Source organism: Lutra lutra, chromosome 7 (genome assembly GCF_902655055.1).
Source record: "Lutra lutra chromosome 7, mLutLut1.2, whole genome shotgun sequence".
Taxonomy (NCBI): domain Eukaryota; kingdom Metazoa; phylum Chordata; class Mammalia; order Carnivora; family Mustelidae; genus Lutra; species Lutra lutra.
In genome coordinates this window covers 9,386,548-9,408,615 of record NC_062284.1, presented here as the reverse complement: position 1 = coordinate 9,408,615, position 22,068 = coordinate 9,386,548, and the positions used below count along the sequence as shown (strand labels likewise).

The window sequence follows — 22,068 nt, the reverse complement described above, 5'->3', positions numbered from 1 at the left end:
CTTATCTGGTACGGCAGATCGGCTCCTCTCAAAGCGATTCTATTCTCAAGTCCTTCTTTTAACACTTTACACTTGAAGCCTGGGGTCAGGGTCAGAGGGTACAGTGACTACTCCTGTGTACTTATTGCACAATGGAGCGGGTGCTGTTGAGTAAGACCTTCTGTGGACACAGCGATTGCCTCTTCAGGCTCCTCTCGGCGTCCTCTTGACAAGTGGGTCCTCAGGAGCCCATCTAGCACAAAGCACGTTTGCAGCCTTTGCTTTTGCTTAAGAGGAGAAAGAATGAGGCAAATGTACAAACTTACTTTCAAAAAAGTAGCCAGAGATGGGGATTTTTTTTTTTTTATTAACTTTACATTTCTCTGGCTCAAGTCCCATCTGTCTGTCCATCTTTATGTTTGTCCGTTCACCCATCCCCCTTTCTCACTGTGTGATCTGGGTCTCTGTTCTGGTGAAGATAAGGTTGTAGAACTGAGTGGAAATTAGAAGTGGGGGTGGGCACACCCATTTTCTGGGTACCTGCTACTTTGGTGCTTCAGTGTGTTCTCATTTAGAACCTTCCAGCAGATCCTCTGAGGTGTAAATATAGTCCGTATTCCTCTAGAAATGGGAAAGTTTCTAGAGGCTAGATAGCCAGCCCAAGGCCATCTGGAGAGTGAATTGCTGTTCACAAGCCTGTCCTTAGGATGTTTTTAAACTTCTTGATAGGATTTTGTGAGGAAGCATGTTTGATAACATTATCAGTCTTCTAAACTAGGTCATTTAATTAGATGATTCATTGATTTGGTTCTCAATGACTTTTTTTCTTTTTCGGTGAATTTGGAATGGAAGCTTTTTAAGAATTTTGACATTTCCTAGTTTTTTTAGAAAGCCATTCAAATGGTAATCTCAGGGTTGTTGACCTGTGTGGCCGCATGCTGGAAAATTGCAGAATGCACTTTCTGAGAATAATATATGTATTTATATAACAATAGCACCAGCTGTCATTTATTGTATTTGTGCTAGGCACTTTGCATAAATTCTTGTATATTTTATTCTCTCTCCAACTCTGGAGATGGACATATTCTCCTCATTTCAAAAGGTAATCACCATAGCTGCTAAGTCATGGATGATAATAATAATAATAATAATTTGAAGCAGTTTATAACTATAAAACCTCAGTTTATAACTATAAAACCTCTGAACTTTTACACTGTCTTGGACTTTATAAGAAGATGGATTGGTGTTGCACATTGGTTGGAATAACAAAGCTCTTCCATATGTCTTGTGTTCCCTTGTGTGTACTTCTTGCTCTGTGCATGCAAATGACCCTAGCCTGTGTTTGCTCTGAGTGCCCTACAACTTCAGGCTTCAGTGTTTTTCTTCAGAGAGCTGTAGTCACACAGCTTAACCTCTGGTAGCAGATTCTTTGTGGCAACAGCACGTGATCTTGACAACATTTCTGACTTCACTGTGGATCCTGGTGGAAGAAAATAGGAGCCTAGAGGATGGACTTGATGGGCGAGTCCTCCACACTCTCGAACATATAAACCTTTCATAACCATTATATGTGATTTTTATTTGGTCACTTTGAGGGTTTCCTTAAGGGGATACCTACAGAAAGAATGACTTGGAAATTTTACGTGCATGTATTATTAACAGAAATAAAAGTGATTATTAAGGAAAAAACTAAGGATGTCAAATAATCCTTTTGGCCAAAATCGATATTGGACCAAAGCACCTGGCTGTTCAGCCTTCACCGTGGGAGAGTCGAACATGGGTGTGTCCTGATTGAGTATCGCCTCGGAGCCTCACTTTTCTCGTCTGTACAATGGGAAATGCTAACATGTACATCCTAGGTCTCTTGGGATAAAATGGGAATATGCTTGTGAAGTTCTTAGAAACTGGGCGTGTTCCTCTGCCTGGAGAGCTAGGGAGGAAGACCCATTGGAAGTAAGATGACCACTCAGCTGTGTGGAAAGAGGACCTCTCTGCACCACCATCCAGCTTCTGACACACCATCCAGCTTCTGACATGTTTTTTTCCTGGTCAGCCTCACGCACAATGCTAACAATGCCTTGACACAGCCAGGAGGAAGAGCCCTAATTTCCTCTTAGATTTTTGGGAGTAAATAGTCGTAGGGTGATGTGGGTGTCATTTTAGTTGTCTGACAGTTAACTCACAAGCAAGGGTTCTGTGCCCTTTTTAAAAATACATAATTCAAAAACTGTCTTCTTTTTTGTTCCTTAGAATTACACAAGCCCTATAGTATCCCATATAGTCACAATTTATTGAGCACTGTGGGAGGACCAGACACCATGTTGACACTTTACATGCATGCTTGTTGGCTCTCCCAGCAAATCCAGCATTCCCACTTCACAGATGAGGAAACTGAGCCACAGGGAACATTCGGTAACTGACCCAAGATGATACAGGTGGCACCGTCAGAGTAAAGAATGGAAGCAAGTCTGTCTTACTTTCCAGCATGTTCTGGCCATTACCTTAGAAAAGTTTCGTTTTGAGTTATTTAACATCGCAGAATTGCTAATACACGGTTGTTGCTCAAATTATGTGCCCTCTTTCCTCTGCATTCTTTCTGTATTAGTTGAGGGCAGAGTGACAGTATAAGGTCTAAAGAAAAAAAAGGGAAGGAGAGAAGAACCAAGTATCATGTGCCTGGACGAGAACTAGTGTAGCAGTGCATTCCTTACAAGCACCTAAGATAGTAGCCTCCTATCCATTGTGGGGGCATCGGTCACCCCCTGTATACCCCCCCCCCCCCGTTTTCTGGCATTTCGCCTCTCCTGCTGCATTTCTGTGCAGTTGCATTTGATCTCGTAGGACTCCCTAAGGCTCGGCACGGTGGCTGTGAGGTGGCTTCGGGGACGAGATTGCAGCAGCCCTCAGACCAGGAACTAGATGCTGCATTTCCTGTCCCGGGAGACTCAGCAAAACGCGCCTTGGGGAGGGCTGCTTTACTCTTAAAGCTGCAGTATGACGCCGGGGCCCGGATAGGATGGGCTTGCGGTATTCGTGGTGTTCGAGCCGCCACCAGTGAGTATCTGCTTCCAGACTGACGGGTTGTGGGTCTTCAGTGGTGGTTCTCTGGCACTTGACCTGGCCTTCGCTGATCTCAAGAAGACGCATCTTTGAACTCCCCCACCCCCCAACCCCAGGAATGACTCGGGTTGTTAGTACCGGGAAAATGGTTTTTTCTGCACTCGATTTGACAGGATTTTACATGTATGTTAGCATCAGCCCAGCCTTTTGCTTAAGTTGCATCCTGCTAGGTAAGGTGAAGAGGAGAGGCTGACTGGTTGTTGATTGGGGCATAGCAGTGGGCATGCTGAAATGAGTTGAAATGCACTCTGTGATTGTTGAATTTTGGTGTTCCACGTACATAAACCTTTGAGTTTGGGGGCCAGCCGTGGATCCTCTGTTTGGATGCTGTAACCCCATCTCTGAGGAATGGCTTCTTAATGTATGGTTTTCTTGCTATGGGTCCTTAAAAAACTTGTAACAAAATCTAATCTACCTACTTAGCTTCTGATAAATACCATATCAGACTTAACAGTGTGTACAATTGGAATGTAGTCATCGTTTGACAGTGTTAGAGGGTCATTTTCACACTTGACAGTAGAAGGAGGTACAGAAGTTTCAGAATTAGGTCTGGGTAAAATTCTGGCCTTTTCACTTACTGGCCATATACTTGAACAAATTTTTCCTTATGCCTGTCGTTTCCTCACATGAAAAATGGAAATACACTGATCCCTGCCTCAAAGTTGTTTGGAGGATTATAAGTAAGTTATATTCATCTGATACCAAACTAATAATAGTGTTTTATTCTTTTGTAGTTTGACCTTTGTTCTCCTCTTCCTCACATTTTCTCACCCAACTTGGAGTAAAATCCTAGTTGGTACCATGGTCTGCAGAGCCCCATGAGATCCGAACCCTGTCCAACTCTGACACCTCATTTCCTGACGTTCGCCTTCTTCCCGTGGCTTTCTCTACCCGGGATCCTTGTGCTCTGCTGTACCCTTTGCCTGTTCTGTCCTGTCCCAGTAACTCCATTTGCTGGCTCTTCCATACTGGTCCCTTCTCAGAGATTTTCCTGACCACCTGTCTGAAGAATGCACTTTCTCCACCCACAGGAAGTTTCTGGCATAAGCACCAGCTTTTATTATTATTTTTTTTAAAGCATATCTCTAACTGTAACTATACCCTTTTCTTTTCTTTTCTTTTTTAAATATTTACTTATTTGAGAGAGACAGAGATAGTGAGAGAGAGCATGAATGGGAAGGAGAGGGAGAAGCAGACTCCCCACGGAGCAGAGAGCCCGATGTGGGGCTCGATCCCAGGACCCTGGAATCATGACCTGAGCTGAAGGCAGATGCTCAAATGATGAGCCACCCAGGCACCCCAACTATACCCTTTTCTAATAGAAGCTCTGTGATAGTAGGAATGTTGGCTCCTAATTTACTCATTCGTCTATTCCTAGCATTCAGGAACATAGTAGATACAGCATGAATAGATGTTGAAGGTTTGAGTGAATAAATCCATCACCTAGGTCATTCATGTTCTGAAAATGTGGTATTTTGAAATGTCTTGAAATAAGAACTTAAGTACAACGTAGAGAAGACCAGTTTCCAGGTGGGATTCGTGTTTGATAAAATGTCATCCCATCTGTAGTATTATCTTTTTCGATGGGCTTTTGGAGACATTTTATCAGTAATGGAAAAATACTTATAGGGACACTTGCAAACAAGTATCCATATAGAACCTAATGCATTTTTGTGTACTGAGAAGTAGTATCTTTTTGTCTATGTGTATACTTTTAAGATTTTATTTACATGCGTGTTTTTAGAAAATGTATGCTTATATGAAAATGATTTTGTCAGTTAAGAAAGAGTGTTAGAGATGAGAATACCTCTTTAACACCTTTTTAAATGTAATCTAAGAGAAGCATTTTACTCTTAGCTTTTCTTACAGCTCATTAATCCATGCAAGTTTAATACTAAATTACTTGGAATAGATTTTAAAAATGTATCTTTCAGGTGTGCTTGGGTGGCTCAGTCGATTAAGTGTCTGCCTTTGTCTCAGGTCGTAGTCTGGGGGGTCCTGGGATCGAGCCCCTCATTGGGCTCCCTGCTAAGCAGGGAGTCTGCTTCTCCCTCTCCCTCTGTGCTCATGTGCGTGCTTGCTCTCTCAAATAAAGTCTGAAAAAAATTGATCTTTTAACCCTCGTTCAGCCATTAGCTGTGTGAAACTTTGGTTCGTTTATCTGTGCTTCTGTTCTTCATCTATATGCAGGTCGCTGGCCCTTGTCACTGGGAAGAGTAAAAATGGTATTTATGGTGAAATTGCTCTGAAAAACTGAATCCTGCTTTATGCTGTATTATTTTATTATGTACTGTGATTAGTTCCTAGTATTTCACATTTAGTTCAGGGAACTCGTGTCAGTGAATTAATTCTGGAAGCTCTTTGTGACTTCGCTGTTAAAGTGGATATTTGGATGCTTTTGATTTTTTTTTTCAAAGATTTTATTTATTTGACAGAGAGATCACAAGTAGGCAGAGAGGCAGGCAGAAAGAGAGGGGGAAGCAGGCTTCCTGCTGAGCAGAGAGCCCGATGCAGGGCTCGATCCGAGGACCCTGAGATCATAACCCGAGCTGAAGGCAGAGGCTTTTAATCCACTGAGCCAATCAGGTGCCCCTGGATGCTTTTGATTTTATAATAAAAATAATAATAAACACCAGCTGGAATTAAACTTTGAAAATACTCTTGACTGGTATTGAGTAAGCGTTCAGCTTTGCCCGGGCCTCTGTGAGGTGTACCTCGGGAGAAAAGGACACGTGGTCCAGAGCATCTGTGTGTAGCTGGTTCCGTGTTCCATGTCCCTGTCTGTGCCATGACTTTTCTTTCTCCTGCTTGCCTGTCTTGCTGGGGTCTGTAGATGTTAGGAATGTGAAACATGGTTCCTGGCGGTCTTCAGGCTTCTCTGTTGTAACCCACTGCTGCTCACAAGGAGGCAGGCCCAGCTGAGCAGCCCGTTCTTTGTCACTGATCTGTGATGAGATCAGTGTGACGTGGAGAGAATGTGTTCAGAAACTTGTATGCTAAGTTGACCAAGTCATTTTATATCGATTGAATCTAACAAGAACTTTGGGCTTCAGTTTTGTATCTTGTGCATTTTACTTTTCTAGTAATTTTTAGAATTTTCGCTTCTGTAATGAATTGGAACTTTTTTTTTCTTTTTTAAAAAATCTGGTCCTTCAGTGGTTTGAGCAGCCGTCCTGGAACCCACCTGACCACTGATGGTACAGCGCTGTGCGCAGGGAGATTGGAGCGATGTTCTGTGTCGCTGCATAAGGAGCACGCTAGAGAAGGGAGACCTGAAAAAAAGTCCCGTCTAGTGTGTGAAAGAGATGTTGTTGCTTTATTTTCACATATGTTATTTGTTTAACTGCTTCAAAACAAGATGAATCCATTTCAACAATGACTTAGGAAAAATGCTGCCTCAGGGCAGTGGATCATATAAAAACACACGAGCTCATTAGAAGCTTATTGGACTTAGTAAGTATTGGTTCTTTTCTTAAATTTTAATGACAGTAAACTTATATTAAAGTCAAGTGAACTTCAGGTCTGAAGAGTCCAGCCTGGACTAATGAGCAAGAGTGTTTGGTTTTTTTTTTCCCCTTGAACTGGAAAAAGCTAGTTTACAGAGTGATGACTTTGTTGTGATTAAAGTTACCAATTTTTGTAAGTAGAACAAATCACTTATCTATAGGCTTGTGGCAGCTTCCCCTTTGGAAGCTTGTTAATCAGCTGCTTTTAATGGTTACCATTACCCTGGACTTACAGAATCATATTTAGGTCTTAATATTTTATGTTGAGTTTCAAATGCTTTTCAGAAATAAGACTGGGAGAAATGGGCATGCATTCCTTGCCCTCTATCGTGATTAGATGATTTAAGCTGGTGAACATCTAGGTTTGCTGTTTGATTTTTGTTCTGTGTCTTTGCTTCATGAGAAAGCTAAAGAAACTCAGCCTTTTTAAAGATGTGTTCTCTCTTTTCTAGTGGTTGCATATTGGACTTTTCTTCTTCATCTGTTTTTTGTCATCAGTCCTAAATTATTTTATCCAGATAGTTCTGTTATTCTTTCCAAGTTTCAGATTATTTTGTAATCATTTCTGTCTCTTTCCTCAGCCTGGAATTTGATGTTAGTCACAGTGATAATGGCTTTCTTTCAGGGTAATTCTCATGTGCCTGTATTTCTCCTCTCGTTAAGTGCACTTTGTAGGCAGAGGACAGTAAGTAGTTATGAAGTCAGTAACTGTCATAAAATAGACAATTGTATGTTCTGCGAGAGATCAACCTAGCTTTATAGAAATAAAGATCCAAGTAATACTTTAATAGAAATCTCTGTGTCCTCACTTAGATGGCCTCAGTCATCTGGGGAGGGAAAGGGTAGGAAAAAGAGAAAGCACGTCACTTAGTGAGTGGGCATCAGTCATTTGTGTTATTTCTTAGATGAGGAACATCTAAGAAACACCATTTGGTGTTGGCCTGGTGTTGGCATGGGGTTAAGTTAGATGTAACTGTGTCACAGTGTAGACTCAGGTTCATTGCTCTGTGTTCCCTGCCATAGAGCTCTTGGTGACACCTTTCATATATATACTATATATATACTATATATATATATATATTTCATATATACTATATATATTTCATATATACTATATATATTTCATATATACTATATATATTTCATATATACTATATATATTTCATATGTACTATATATATTTCATATGTACTATATATATTTCATATATACTATATATATATATAGTATATAGTGTATGTATATACTATACACTGCACTATACTGTATCTGTCCTCCAATTTAGGCCAGAAGCAAGAATGATAGCAAGGAGGGAGAATTAGCATTGAATTTTTTTTTTTTAACGATTAGGTTAGACATAATAATATTACTGATAATCCGCCTCCAGTAAGACAGATTCATTTCATTTTTAGATATTACCTCCCACACTGTGTTGTTTTTTTTTTAAGTGGTGCGGCTGATTTTCTTTTTTGTGTTCCGATATTTTTACTTTATCCTATTCTCATCTATTATTTCTGTGGTCTTGTAACTATCTTGGGGGCCCTCTAAAATACTTTATCTTGAGGATTTAAGCCATGTACCCAATGTTAAGGGTTAGTTTTAACATTTAAAAAATCAGAAATTAAGTAATGAATGCTGCTGTGAGCTTCATTTTTCCTTCTGTTAAATTATTTCTGTAAGCTAAATTCCGAGGACTTGCATAATTAGAGGATCCAGGACTTCAGTATTTATTGCAGACTTGTCAGCCTTGACTGTGCTTTTCTAGTTAACATGAACTGGCACCTGTAGGATACTTTAATGTGGTGTTTTACAACTTTGGCTGTACCTTAGAATCCTCTCAGGATTCTAATTACACATTAGAATCTCCCAGAGAGCTTTAGAAACTACTGATGCCTAAGAGCCACATCGAGAGGCTTTTATTTAATTGGTGTGAGGTGTGATCTGGACATCAGGATTTTAAAAAGCTCTCCAGGTGATTCTAAGATGCAGTTAAGGTTTAAGAACTTTGCCTTGGTGGGAAAATGAGACTTAACATTACATCTGAAGATTAATTCTTGAGAGTTCTCTGAATTAGGTTGGTGGCTTAAATCTGAATCAGTTTAAAGAAAAAATCCACAGCTGAATAGGTTGATCACATCAGTAAATGTTAGATGTCAGACTAGTATAAATTTGACTTTAATTTTTACATGTCGTGTGAATGTTGGTATGTTAGATACTTATGCAGATATAATTAGTATCATGGTAAGATACTAAAAATCGTTTCTTTTTTTAAGATCTTGAAAATAGTGCAGAGTTTGAGACTAGAAGGTGAGACTAGAAAATGGCAGAATGGCTGTCAGAGCAACAAAGTATTCCAGAAGTCATGGAGTCGTTGAGTTAGCCCAAGTAGCCTCTCTAAGGGGAAAGAGAAATGACCATGGAAGCTATGGGCCACAGAGTATAACCTCGTATCTGTCACGCACAGTAATCTAGAATCTGCACCCCTAAAACTTAACCCCCCAAAGAGCATATGTTAAAAATACTTCATGGGCTTCACTGGTCTGCATTTTTTGGTGCAAAATAGCAGAGGTGGTTTTGGGTGGTGGTTTAGAGCACTGGCTCTAATTCTGGCTCCATGCTGTGAGGCAGGGCATTAAAGAACCTCACACCTTCAGTTTCCTCATCTGCAAATTGGGGTGATGTCTTTCTTCATGGCATAGTTGAAGGAATAAATGAGGAGACACACAGAAAACACATAGCTCAATATTCGGAACATCGTTAAACCATTAATGAAGGCAGCTGTAAGAGGAAGTGACTAGGGCGTGTACCCCGTGCTTGTGGAAGGAAACAGAAACTAAATGTAATAGTAAGTGTATCTCTGATCCCTAAAACAACTCTGTAAGAAAGCTATATTATTGCCACTTTTTAAACGGGTGAAAAACCTTGGGCTTGTAGAAGCTAACTTAGCCTTGAGCTGGCCGTGATAAAAGGGGAATCCACTCACCCCACAACAGCCTTTGCCATCATATCACCCTGTGATTTAGGCTCCAGGGACATCTACATTCAGTGCAATGAGATAAATTTGTGGGGATTTGTTATGGCAAGTAAAATATTTTTTCCCGTTAGGTAAAATGTAGGGCCCAGTTAGTGTCCATTTTGAGACAAATGGGATGAACAATTTGAGTGTGCCATTTTTTTTTTTTTAACTTTTTGAAGGAATGAATGTCACAGTTGTCACTGTCTTTCATTTGAGAGGAATGTGCTTATTTTGAAAGGAGCAAGGCAGTGAGAATCTGGGCTGTGCAGTGTGCCCTACCTATTGCCTGGATCTCCCCAGGCACCGGAGAATGGCTTTGGCTGATCTGCAGCTTCTGTGGAGTAAGGGGGGTAAGTGGGCAAATGGGGGACTTCAGAACATTTCACCAGAGAATCCCTGTGTGGTGGAGAGCACTGGGCTGGGAATGGACATTCTTTGAATTTGTGTAGAAATTCTTCCGAAGGCCTCTTTGCTCTGTATAGACTTCACATGACCCCAGGTGCTTCCTGCTGTGGCAGCCCCACAGCGGGGATGTCCCTGTAAAGAGCAGCCCCTGCCACCAACAGGTGCTGCAGGAGATGGTGGGGAGCCCAGGGTTGCAGGTCCGTCCAGACCGGGTTCAGATCCGTCACTCCAGGGCCTGCTAGCTGAGCGCTCAGTAAGGAGGTACTGATGCTTCCTGACCACCTACTGCATGCCCCTCCGTGTTGGATAATCTGTTTTCTGCCCCCCTTTAATCGCCACAGCAACTTCGTAGAGGGCCTGTGACCAGCTTCTTATGGATTGGAATGCTCGCTCAAAGAAGCTAAGCCTCCAGCCCGGGCTCTCACTTCTCCTGAGGGCTGAAATTTGCCACTTGAGGGTAGGCTGATCAGGCTGCTGGGGGAAACGGTAGAGCTGGAGCAGATGAGTTAGTATTTCTGAGCCTCCATTTCCTCTCCTCTGAACTAAGAATAGCACTTCTCTGAAGGATTCTTACAAGGATCAACTAGTGTCCCTAAAAGCACCTGCCTGTTTCTTCGTTGATTCCGAAATTATACTAGTTTTTTAGCTGCCTTGACTGCCCCAGTGACCTGCCCAGCCAGTCAGGAGGAGGATGGTCCTGTCCTCTGTCTCCCGTCAGCATTACAGGAGCGAAGAGAGCATCACAGCGCGGTGTAGCAAGGCTTTCAGGGCTCAGCCGGAGGGGGTTACCCTGCAAACTCGGGGTGAAGCGGAACCAGCCCGAGAATGGCTGGAAACAATGTAAATTGTGTTACGACAAGATGATTGCAAGTTTCAAGGTAATCATGGCATCAGCGGGCTTTTTCTGTCTTGTAGTCTGTTCTGGGGTCTGGCCGAGAAAATCTTGGAGGCCTCAGGACTGTCTGACGGAGCAGGAGCGAAGCAGTCCCCACAGAGTATAACTGTCACAGTTCGTAGGAAAAGTGCCCCTCTCTTCACAGGGCTGGCATTCTTGGGAGTAGAAATGAGATTTACATGCATTTACATGTCCTCATCTGGAGCTCTCCCGTGCGCTCGTGTAAAAATATAAAACAACAACAAAAACCTCAGCTGGTGGCTACGGTCCCTATTAATTCACCAGTAACAACAACCAGGATCTCAAGTCAGCTTGTGGGTGTGCTTTTCTGTGTTTTCTGACTTGATTTGGTTGCAGTAAAATCTTTGTGTAATATTTCTAAGGCAAATTTGAGACTCTCAGGCATATTCCCCTCTGTGGCAGAAATGCAAAACCGAGGGACAACTAGATTACTCACTGTAGACCCAGAAAGGGCTTCTTGTCAAGAGACAGCTGAGCCAGTTTCGTCTCCTCCAAGTCTGGAGGAGACAAAACAAGGAAAATGGCTGTACAGGGGGAAGCACTGTAGTTATACATAAAAAAAAAAAAAGTCTGTAATTTTGGAATTACAGACTGTTTAGCTCTGCCCTGGGTTCCAGGTGGGAGCCTCCTGGCCCACCCGGGAGGGAAGGTGGATGGAGAGAGATCAGGGCTCTGCCTTCCCTTCTTCCCTTACTGGCCCTACCACCGAGCAGTTCTTTTTTTGCAAATGATTTTATTTGAAGATGTTCACCTACATAAAAGTTTGAAAACCATGTGTTCGACATCTCTGTGGAAGTGTACTGAGCCAGGGTCCCCGGGGGTACCTTGCAGCTTGGTCCACAGTCTTGGGGCTGCTTTCTTCCCGCGTAACCTGCTGTCCGTCTGTTGCGTGCTTCAGGAACGCGGGCGAGTGTCGGCATTAGTGGGAGCATGTGTAATCTCTTCTCAGTTGTCGTTTTCTGGCTGTGAGATCGGGTGCATTTTGATCAGCATGGCTCCAGCGTTGTGTCATAATTCACTGAAGTTTTTTCCTTCCTTGTGGTACATAAAGTAATGGTACTTTGACAAGTACTAGCATCGTAATTTTGATCAAACGTGGTGTATTTAGTACATCAGGTGCCACACTTGTAAGTGTAAAACTTTTTTTTTTTTTTAAGATTTTGTTTATTTGACAGATCACTAGTAGGCAGAGAGGAGGAAGCAGGCTCCCCGCTGAGCAGAGAGCCCGATGTGGGGCTCCATCCCAGGACCCTGAGATCATGACCTGAGCTGAAGGCAGAGGCCCAACCCACTGAGCCACCTAGGCGCCCCAGTGTAAAACTGTTAACCGATTGTCTCCTGACCGCCAGTGTGCCAAGCTGTGGCTGTCTCACAGCGGTTCATATTTGACTTCAGAGTGTGCGAGCGCGTCTATCCTTGAGGACAGCGGTCCTGTTTGTCCTTGTAGCCCTGGCACCTCGCGCAGCGCCTGCCCCTTAATAGGTGTTCCGTAGGTGTTTCACTGACGATCTTTGATATGACCTTGTGAAGCAGGATCATACAAACAAGGTTCTAGTTAGGAGTAATTGGAAAAAAGAAAGTAACTTAATTCAAGTGCAGACACTAAATCGTGCAAGAAAGGGCGAGTACTACTCCTAGGACGTTGCACAGAGTAGCTACGAGCAGCCTTCTAGGTGCCAAATAATGGAGACACCGAACGCCGCACCACAGCTAGAACTGCCCTGAGGAGAACCGGACGGGCTGCGTGCATGTGGCTTTAGGGAGGGGGCAGGTAGGGAGCCGAACGCTCCCTCCTGGCGTTGGGAGGTCGGTTTCTAATGCTCACCAGCCCCAGCTCCCTCATTCCCCTTCCGTGCGCGTGTGTGTCTGCTCCGTGACTCTGTTCTCTGGAAGAGTGTGGTTTTTTTCTATACCACAGGCCCAGAATGATGGGCCGCACTTCCATTGGTTACTAAGCCAAAGAAAGTGGTGATAAAGACAGAGTGTCCGTATACTTGTTCTTCAGCCTGACTTTCTGTCTTAAGCCCTCAGTGAATCTGAGCTCCAGTAAGCACCGTCCTTGTCTTGCGGAGCCTTGTGTTCTGATGAGAGGGATACGACAGGTCCATAAATAACCATGAAACAGCTCAAAGAGGTTTGGTTTCTTTGTTTTAAAGCCACAAGACAGTAACAGAATAAGGTCTTGTGTAGTCAGAGGGGAGGAAAGACTGTCTTGCTGGAGGGAAGAATGGAAGAAGTTTGGAAACTGGACTGAACGAGGGGTGGATTCTGGACAGGCCGGCGCTGCTGGCCGATGAAGTGTGCTTGGGGAATGGACATCTACAGGTAGGCTGCAGAGGGGGTACAAGAAGAAGAAGGGAGGGGTGCCTGGGTGGCTCAGTGGGTTGAGCCGCTGCCTTCGGCTCAGGTCATGATCTCAGGGTCCTGGGATCGAGCCCCGCATCGGGCTCTCTGCTCAGCGGGGAGCCTGCTTCCTCCTCTCTCTCTGCCTGCCTCTCTGCCTGCTTGTGATCTCTCTCTGTCAAATGAATAAATAAAATCTTTAAAAAAAAAAAGAAGAAGAAGAAGGGACAAGAATACAGCCTAAGAGGGGGCCTGGCTGGCTCAGTCGGTAGAGCATTCGACTCTGGATCTCAGCGTTGTGTGTTTGAGCCCCTGCGGGGAGACAGAAGCCGGGCCACGACAAAAGAGCAGGGCACGGAAAGATCGTCGACATGAAGCACGTAGGTGCCTCACCCTGGAAGCCTTGCTGGCCAGCTAGAAGCATCGTCGCAGTGGTGCACCCATGCAGCTGTCATCCCGAGCGGAAAAGAGACGGTTGTCGTTCTGGTGTTCTTACTAGCCGTGTGGCCTTGGTCGTGAAGTTCTGTGGGCTTCTGTTTTATATCTCCTTACAGGACAGGTGGGGTGCAGGGGTGCTTCCCAGAATGCTTAAGATTAAAAGGGAAAGCCTAGGCGATAGGGGCACGCACGTGTGCACACTTCACTCCCGATGTGAAAAGAAGAAACACAGCAGAACTTTCGGGCAGGAGGGTGGCATCACTTTTGCTTTCAGATGGTTTCTTTGGGTAGATCCGGGGAGCAGTGCCGGTTCTAGGGCAGCCGGCCTGTAACAAGAATGTCTGCAAGTGTCCAGATAACCCCGTGAAGGCCTGAGCTGGTGCAGTGCTTACAGGAATTGCAGTAGGCCCCGAGCGGGAGACATAGACCGACGCAATGTTCTGACAAAGGGTGACGGTATTACTAGGGCCGCCAGTGGTTTCCTTCATGGAAATAAGTTCGGAGTTGCTGCTGCTTTGGGGAAACGGGGGGAACATAAAATTGAGTTTTGAAGTTTGAGAATGTCCACTGCCCTCCTGGTAAAGACATTGAAATAGTTGTAAATGTGGGGCGGGGCACAGACTTGACAGCTGGAGAGAAATTTGGGTGGCAAACCAGCGCTGTGGGAAAGAATGAGAGTAGGAAAGTGTAGAAAGTTGACATGCCTCCACATCTACGGTGTGTGAAGGAGGAGAGAGAGCCAGAGAAAACTGTGTGGTTTTATTTATTTATTTTTAAAGATTTTGTTTATTTATTTGACCGACAAATCACAAGTAGGCAGAGAGGCAAGTGGGGGTGGGGTGAAGCAGGCTCCCCACCAAGCGGAGAGCCCGATGCGGGACTCGATCCCAGGACCCTGAGATCATGACCTGAGCCGAAGGCAGAGGCTTAACCCACTGAGCCACCCAGGCGCCCCAACCGTGTGGTTCTTTATCAATGTCCAGTGAGAATAAATTTCAGCAGAGAAATCAGGTCACTATTTTAAAATTCTACAAAACTCAGAGCTGATGGGGACAAGGAAAGGCTGCTGGATTTGGCATTTCTTGTCCATGGACACATGTGATAAAGAGGTTTTAGTAGCAGTGGAGTGAGGAGGCCCCAAATTGCAGAATCTTGAAGCTTTTGGATGACCAGTAAGGAGATGGAAGGGAGGGGAGGACAGACAGGGTGGGTCAGTGGGTGAGAGCAGTGTTTCTCAACCTCAGCAGTATTGACAGTTTGGTCCTGACAATTCCTTGTGGCGGGGAGCTGTCCTGTGCATTGTAGAAACTCCTCTTCTTGCCCCCCCTGGGTTGGGACCACCAGAAAGTGTCTCCATGTTGTCAGGTGCTCCTGGGGTCCAGATTCCTTGGTGAGATCAGGTCTGCAGGGTGGAATACAGATTCCTGCCGCCGCTTCCCGCAGGCACGCAGGGCAATAGTCATCCCCTTTGCTGCCCCCTTTGCTGCCACCACTGCTCTGTCTCCCGCTGCTGTTTTAAGGGGGCGGGGTGTGCAGAGCTAGTCCAGGAGTGCGTGAAACACTGCAGGCGTCCAGGGGAGGATTGCCCAGTCTGGGATGGCAGGAGGCCGGGGGGAACAGAGCAAACCCACTGCTGAGAAGAGGCGTCCTTGACACGAGAGGCGGTGGGCAGAGGCAGATTATTAGTGGATGAAGATTGAGCTCACCCATCAGGTAGCCTCAAGCTTCTCACTGAGAAGGGCAAAACAGTCACCTGAGAATGAAGTAGAGTTAAGACTGGGCCTTTGAGGAGACTATAGAAAGTTTCACTAACACACAAGTGAAAGCATTCCGGAGCAGCGAGTCCTAGCTCAATAGGGGACTCTAAAAAGTTTGTTAAAAATGTTAATGAGGGGCGCCTGGGTGGCTCAGTGGGTTAAGCCTCTGCCTTAGGCTCAGGTCGTGATCTCAGGGTCCTGGGATCGAGCCCCACATCAGGCTCTCTGCTCAGCGGGGAGCCTGCTTCCCCCTCTCTCTCTGCCTGCCTCTCTGCCTACTTGTGATCTCTCTGTGTCAAATAAATAAATAAAAAACAAAACAAAAACAAACAAAAAAAACGTTAATGAAAGTCTTGGGGAAGAAAACCTGCAGTCCAACAACTATAATACTATTTTATTTGTGCATTTTACCATCTAGACTTACCTAAATTTTTACCCTTTTTATTTTGCTTATTTCCCTGAACATTGTAGATTTTAGCGTTACTAGACTGTTATTTCTGTTATTTTTAATGGCTGTGTAATAGTCCATAGCTCTGTTCTTCATCTTACCAAACAGCCCTCTAGTTACTGACCTGGTGGTGTCCACTTTTTAATACTATTATATCTAAAGTTTCAGTAAGCATTTTTATGCCCAGAACTTAGTCACATTTTATTACTGGATGCAGGACAAGTCTTATACAGTGCTAAACACAGAGCACAAAACATACTGGCTTAAAATGCCACCACAGGGGGCACCTGGGTGGCTCAGTCAGTTAAGCATCTGACTCTTGATTTTGGCTCAGGCTCATGATCATGAGATTGAGCCCCATAACAGGCTCTGTGCTCAGTACAGAGTCTGCTTGGGATTCTCTCTCCCTTTCCCTTTACCCCCCACCCCATTCATTCTCCCTCTATCTCTCTCTCTGTCTCTCTCTTTCTATCTCAGATAAATAGATAAATCTTAAAAAAAAAAAGTCACCTCAATGAGTCCTTCTGCATTTAAAATTGCAACCCTCAGGGAAACAAAAGCAAAAATGAACTATTAGGAATTCACCAAGATAAAAAGCTTTTGCACAGCAAAGGAAACAGTCGGCAAAACCAAAAAACCCTACAGAATGGGAGGAGATATTTGCAAATGTCTCATCAGATTAAGGGCTAGTATCCAAAATCTATAAAGAATTTATCAGACTCAACACCCAAAAAGCAAATAACCCAGTCAAGAAATGAACAGAAGACACGAACAGACATTTCTCCAGAGAAGACATACAGCAGACACATGAAAAACATCACTCGGCATCAGGGAAATACAAATCAAACCACCATGAGATATCACCACACACCAGTCAGAATGGCTAAAATTAACACGTCAGGAAACGACAGATGTTGGAGAGGATGCGGAGAAAGGGGAACCCTCCTACAGTGTTGGTGGGAATGCAAGCTGGTGCAGCCACTCAGGAAGACAGTGTGGAGGTTCCTCAAAATGTTGAAAATAGAGCTACCCTATGACCCAACAATCGCACTACTGGGTATTTACCCATCAGGTACAAACGTAGGGATCCGAAGGGGTACCTGCACCCCAGTGTTTATAGCAGCAGTGTCCACAATAGCCAAACTATGGAAAGAGCCCATATGTCCATTGACAGATGACTGGGTAAAGAAAATGTGCATATATACAGTAGAATACTACTCAGTCATCAAAAAAAAAAAAATGACATGGATGGAACTAGAGGATATTATGCTAAATAAGTCAATCAGAGAAAGACGATGATGTGATCTCACTCATGTGGAATTGAAGAAACAAAACAGAGGCTCATAGGGGAAGGGCAGGAAAAATAAAATCAGAGAGGGAGACAAACTGTAAAAGACTCTTAAGTATAAGAAACAAACTGAGGGTTGCTGGAGGGAGGGGGATGGGGGATGGGTAACTGGGTTGGGAGATGGACATTGAGAAGGCAGGTGATGTGATGAGCACTGGGTGTGAAATACAACTAATGAAACACTGAACTCTACTGAACTAATAACACAGTATATGTTAATTAATTGAATTTAAATGAAATAAAGTTAAATTAAAAATAAAATGGCAACCTTCATCTCATCCTGGCTTTATTTTTCTCTGTAGCACTTGCTCTCTCAGAAATGCCGGATGTTTTATTTAATCTGACTGCTCTTGTCTCCCTTGCTATGTACATAAATTCCCAACGGGCTGAGAATTTTGGTTTGTCACCAGCACCTGGTATACTGCCTGACCCCTGGCTTCTTGCTTGATGGTGGGGTTTACCCAGACCTTCAGGAAAACGGGTTTGGAGGAGTGTCCGTTGCACGAGATATTCATGAAATCAGTAAGAGAATAATTGCAGGGACCAGTCGTTTCTATCTAGACAGACTGGGAAGCAACAGAATTCACAGGGACAAGGAACTGGGAGATCGAAGGGTTAGCACTCGGGGTTAATTGTGGCAACAACAGCACATTCCTCTGGAAGGAGAGCATGGGAGCTGTAGAAGGTAAATAGTTTGTGGTTACAGGTGGGAATTTCTCAAGGTTTAGGTAGTAAAAAGGAAACAGTTTGAGAAGTAGTAGTGGCAATTGGTAGAAAACTCCCATTTTGCTGGGAACGGATTGTGTCCCTTTTTAATTGCCCCTGCTTTGGCAGATAGTCCTCTCTCATTATATTTGGTTCACAGTGGAGTGGTGTATACACCAAGTTGTGTTCTCAAAGGCCTTTTGTTATTAGAGTATGGCCGTGTGTGGTAATCGGAGCACTCAGGTATGCTAGTTATGTTTGTCAGTTGATAGATTATCCTGAATTAGTGGCAGTGTCAGCCCAAGCTTCAAAGCTGAAATTACAGAGAAGTCGCGTCCCCCCTCATTCGGTGTAGCTGATTGGCTTCTTATTTTTAAGTGACTGTCTTACAAGTAGAATTGACCCTCGAACAATGAGAAGGTTAAGGGCTCTAACCCCTGCGCTGACAAATAACTGAGTATAACTTTTGACTCCCCAAAACTTAATAGCCTATTGATTGAAAGCCTTACCAATAATATCAACAGCCGATTAACACAAATTTTGTGTGTTATGTGTATTATATACTGTATCTTTACAATCCAGTAAGCCAGAAAAAAGATGTTGGTTAAGAAAGTTATAAGAGAAAATACATTTACAGAACTGTACTGTATTTTTGAGGGGGAAAAAAAAATCTGTGTGTAATTGCACCCGTGCAGTTCGAACCCGAGTTGCTTGAGTCAACTGTACTTTTCTACTTGAGGTCACTTTACTCCAAGTAGAGCAACTTGGTTAAGTACATAAAAAACTGAGCATAGTGTATGCTAGGGTCATCTGAAGCAACCCCTGGGGTGTCACTCTTGAGAGTGGACGTTCCAGTAGTTTTCTTTTGGAGCAGCCTTCATCGTGACCTTCAGCCAGCGCACGATTCCTCAGTTCTGGGTTTCATAATACAGCATATAGTTAGTTTCAAATTGCAGTTACTATCTGGTGGGTTGTTACTGACAGACAACTATGGTTCAGTAAATGAAACACTGCCAAGAGGGTTTTCTTCTCCTGCTTGTCAGTGTGTGGCATGTCTGTTATTTCTTCAGACTTGATTCTGTTTACTTCATTTTGAAATGTAATCTCAAACATCACCTTCCTCCTTCTTCCAGAATCTCTGGAGTACTTGGCCAATCAGTTAGTTCATAAAGAGATTTCATGTGTAGAGGTCTGTCCCAGAGATTTTTTTTTTTAAGATTTTACTTATTTATTTGACAGATAGAGATCACAAGTAGGCAGAGAGGGAGACAGAGAGAGAGGGGGAAGCAGGCTCCCTGCTGAGCAGAGAGCCCGATGCGGGACTCGATCCCAGGACTCTGGGCTCATGACCTGAGCCAAAGGCAGAGGCTTCAACCCACTGAGCCATCCAGGCACCCTCCCAGAGATTTTTCTTTACATACCTGTGCCTTTGTCGGCTTTATTTGTAGATGAGGTATGTTGATGATGATGAGAGTTGAGCAAGGTCATTTGCTTTTTTAGATTAAAAAAAATTTTAACTTGAAGTTCTTAGAACCAAGTGCTTCTTCCTAATTGTATTGACAAGTATAGTATGATATGGCTTCGTTGTCTTTGTCTATACAGTTGACTTTGAGAGCTGTTCATGAAAGTTGGAGTGCCCTTGCATGGGTTATAGTGATTTCTTCTTCTCTTCCCAGTACAATCAACTGCATTCAGCATATGGTGCAAGTGTAAGAGAAATGCTTAATATAAGCCTTTCTTCTATTGAAAACCAGGCTAAGACCATCCTCCTTACATTTCCTCATTAATTGGTTGTTAGCATAATGTTAACTATTTTAAGGTCCCAGACCTCTCTTTATCTTGATCAAAAGAACGTTCTTAGGGAAGAATCCTGCAGTTTTCATTTAATCCATCTGTGACCTCTTACGAGGCGGATGGCGCAGTGAGTTACGTGCCTGGCTCACTGGGGAGCTGTAGAAACCAGATCTCTGCTGCACGGCCTCCAGAGCAGTGGGGGAAGGCTGAGAGGAAGAGCTGTGCCCCGGGTGAGGGAGCAGAACACAGGTAGTCTAACCAGAGCTGCTTGCTTACAGGGAGAATGCTGGGGAACCAGACTCCTGGAGCAGTTTATCCTATGAAATCCCGTATGGAGACTGCTCTGTGAGGCATCATCGAGAGTTGGACGTCTATACCTTAACCTCTGAGTCTGAAACACGTCATGAAGTCCCATTTCCTGGAGACAGTTGCACTGGACATATTTTTAAACTTATGAACATCCAACAGCAGCTAATGGTAAGGAAGAAAATGTCCATTTTCAGGCTTTGGTGCCCTCACACTTTCCCCCACTGAACCTTCCTAGAATTAGAACACAGAAATGTTTTCCTCAGAGATTGTGAAACCCAAAGCAGTTTTAACAGCATTAGATACTACTGCTTAAACATACAAAACAGCAACAGGGGACCGGGAATTTTCCTTTTCTTTTCTTTTTTTGGCCAGGCTTTTGAACTAGTGAAAGATACACATACACACTGCAGATACAGAAATACACAACAACTAGAACTCTCTTTTCCTGGCATAAAAGGAAATTTGTCTGTTTATTAATTTGTTAGTTTAGCTTTATAAAGCTAAATGAGCAAAACAGTTTCTGAGATTGTTGCTAAAGAACAAGGACCACATTTACTTAAAAGTAAGGCCTTTTCACAACTATTTCAATGAGTGATGATAATGTTATTATATTTAAATTGATAGTTGTATGGTAAAAAGATCACTAAAAAAATAAAGATTTTATAATCCACTCAGGCCTTCAAGATAAAGTTGTTGCCAGACGTAAAAACATTACAGACTCCCTGGTAGCATTTATTATGGATAATATAAACGTCATATGGGTACATGTCTCTTGGCCATAACATCTGAAAGGCTAAGTTTAGATAATTTTTCCACCCAGTTTATTTCAGAGCTGATTAGATTTGGAAAAAGCTTGACAGTAATTTCATTTAAGGTCCTCTCAGGTCAGCGTGGTACCAGAGGCATCTTTGGGAGCAGGCATTATTTTGGAGGCCAGCAGGCCAAGACACTTCACAGCAGGCGTGTGTGATGTGCCTGCCTTTCCCTTTCCCAGTCGTGTTGGTGCCAGGACTGGTGTCATTTTCTTTTCCTCTGAACAGCTTGCCTAGAAGCCTGCTTTTCCCTTGGAGCTCTTCTTCCTAGGTGGATGGTGGTCCAGCTTGCGGGTGCCCGAGATCCTGCACGATATGGGAACGTTCGACAGGAACTATGAGAAGTTAAAACTCTGACAGGACGCGTGTGTTAGGAGCTTCTAAAACAACACTTGTTTCCCTGAATCTCTGTAATGTTTGCCCTTTACTAAATGGAATGACCTGCTTTCATGATCTTAGGAGACGGTTACAAGCTAAACTTGGACACTCTTCGGAGCATAGCACAGAAGCTTTTTGCGAAAGTCCATTTTTTTTGTTCTCTCTTAGTAGGGAGACTTTAGTTGAGCACAGCACATTGTATACTTGTATGTGTAAACTTTCACGGTAGAGCCGGTAGGTGGGCGGGACTAGTCTGATGTTGGAGAACCATAAGTGAGCAAGAACAGTGCACAGTAGATACACATGAGAGTATCGCAGTAGGTCGGAGAAAGGGGAAGAACAAACAGATGGTTTTGTTGTTGTTGTTTTTAAGATTTTATTTATTTATTTGACAGACAGAGATCACAAGTAGGCAGAGAGGCAGGCAGAGAGAGAGGAGGAAGCAGGCTCCCTGCTGAGCAGAGCCTGATGCGGGGCTCGATCCCAAGACCCTAGGATCATGACCTGAGCCGAAGGCAGAGGCTTAACCCTCTGAGCCACCCAGGCGCCCCGAACAAACAGATGTTTTAAAAGTCATTTGTATTTGTTGAACAAATAGGAGTAGTGTAAGAATTTCTGAAATCTTGATAGAAAGGCAAACCCACTGTAAAGATGAGCTGTATTTTTTTTTCCCATTTTTCCTTAGCCTTGCTTATATGTACATGTAAATTTTGCATACTTATGACCTTAGATTTTAACCCTAGGTTTTACCTGTTTTTTTTTTCAGTGTATCATCAATCTGTATTTCAGCCTTT

At 43.6% G+C, this 22,068-nt stretch overlaps 1 protein-coding gene across 5 annotated transcripts in view; it reads left to right on the top strand.

Moving 5' to 3' along the window:
* The window catches only part of AKAP13 (A-kinase anchoring protein 13), a 330,885-nt gene that overhangs the window by 151,189 nt on the left and 157,628 nt on the right, over positions 1 to 22,068 (top strand). For all 5 annotated transcript variants that reach the window (XM_047736222.1, XM_047736225.1, XM_047736224.1 and 2 more), the window contains exon 6: positions 20,054 to 20,252. In XM_047736222.1, the coding sequence (XP_047592178.1) occupies positions 20,054 to 20,252 (199 nt within the window). The remainder of the gene's footprint in view (positions 1 to 20,053; positions 20,253 to 22,068) is intronic.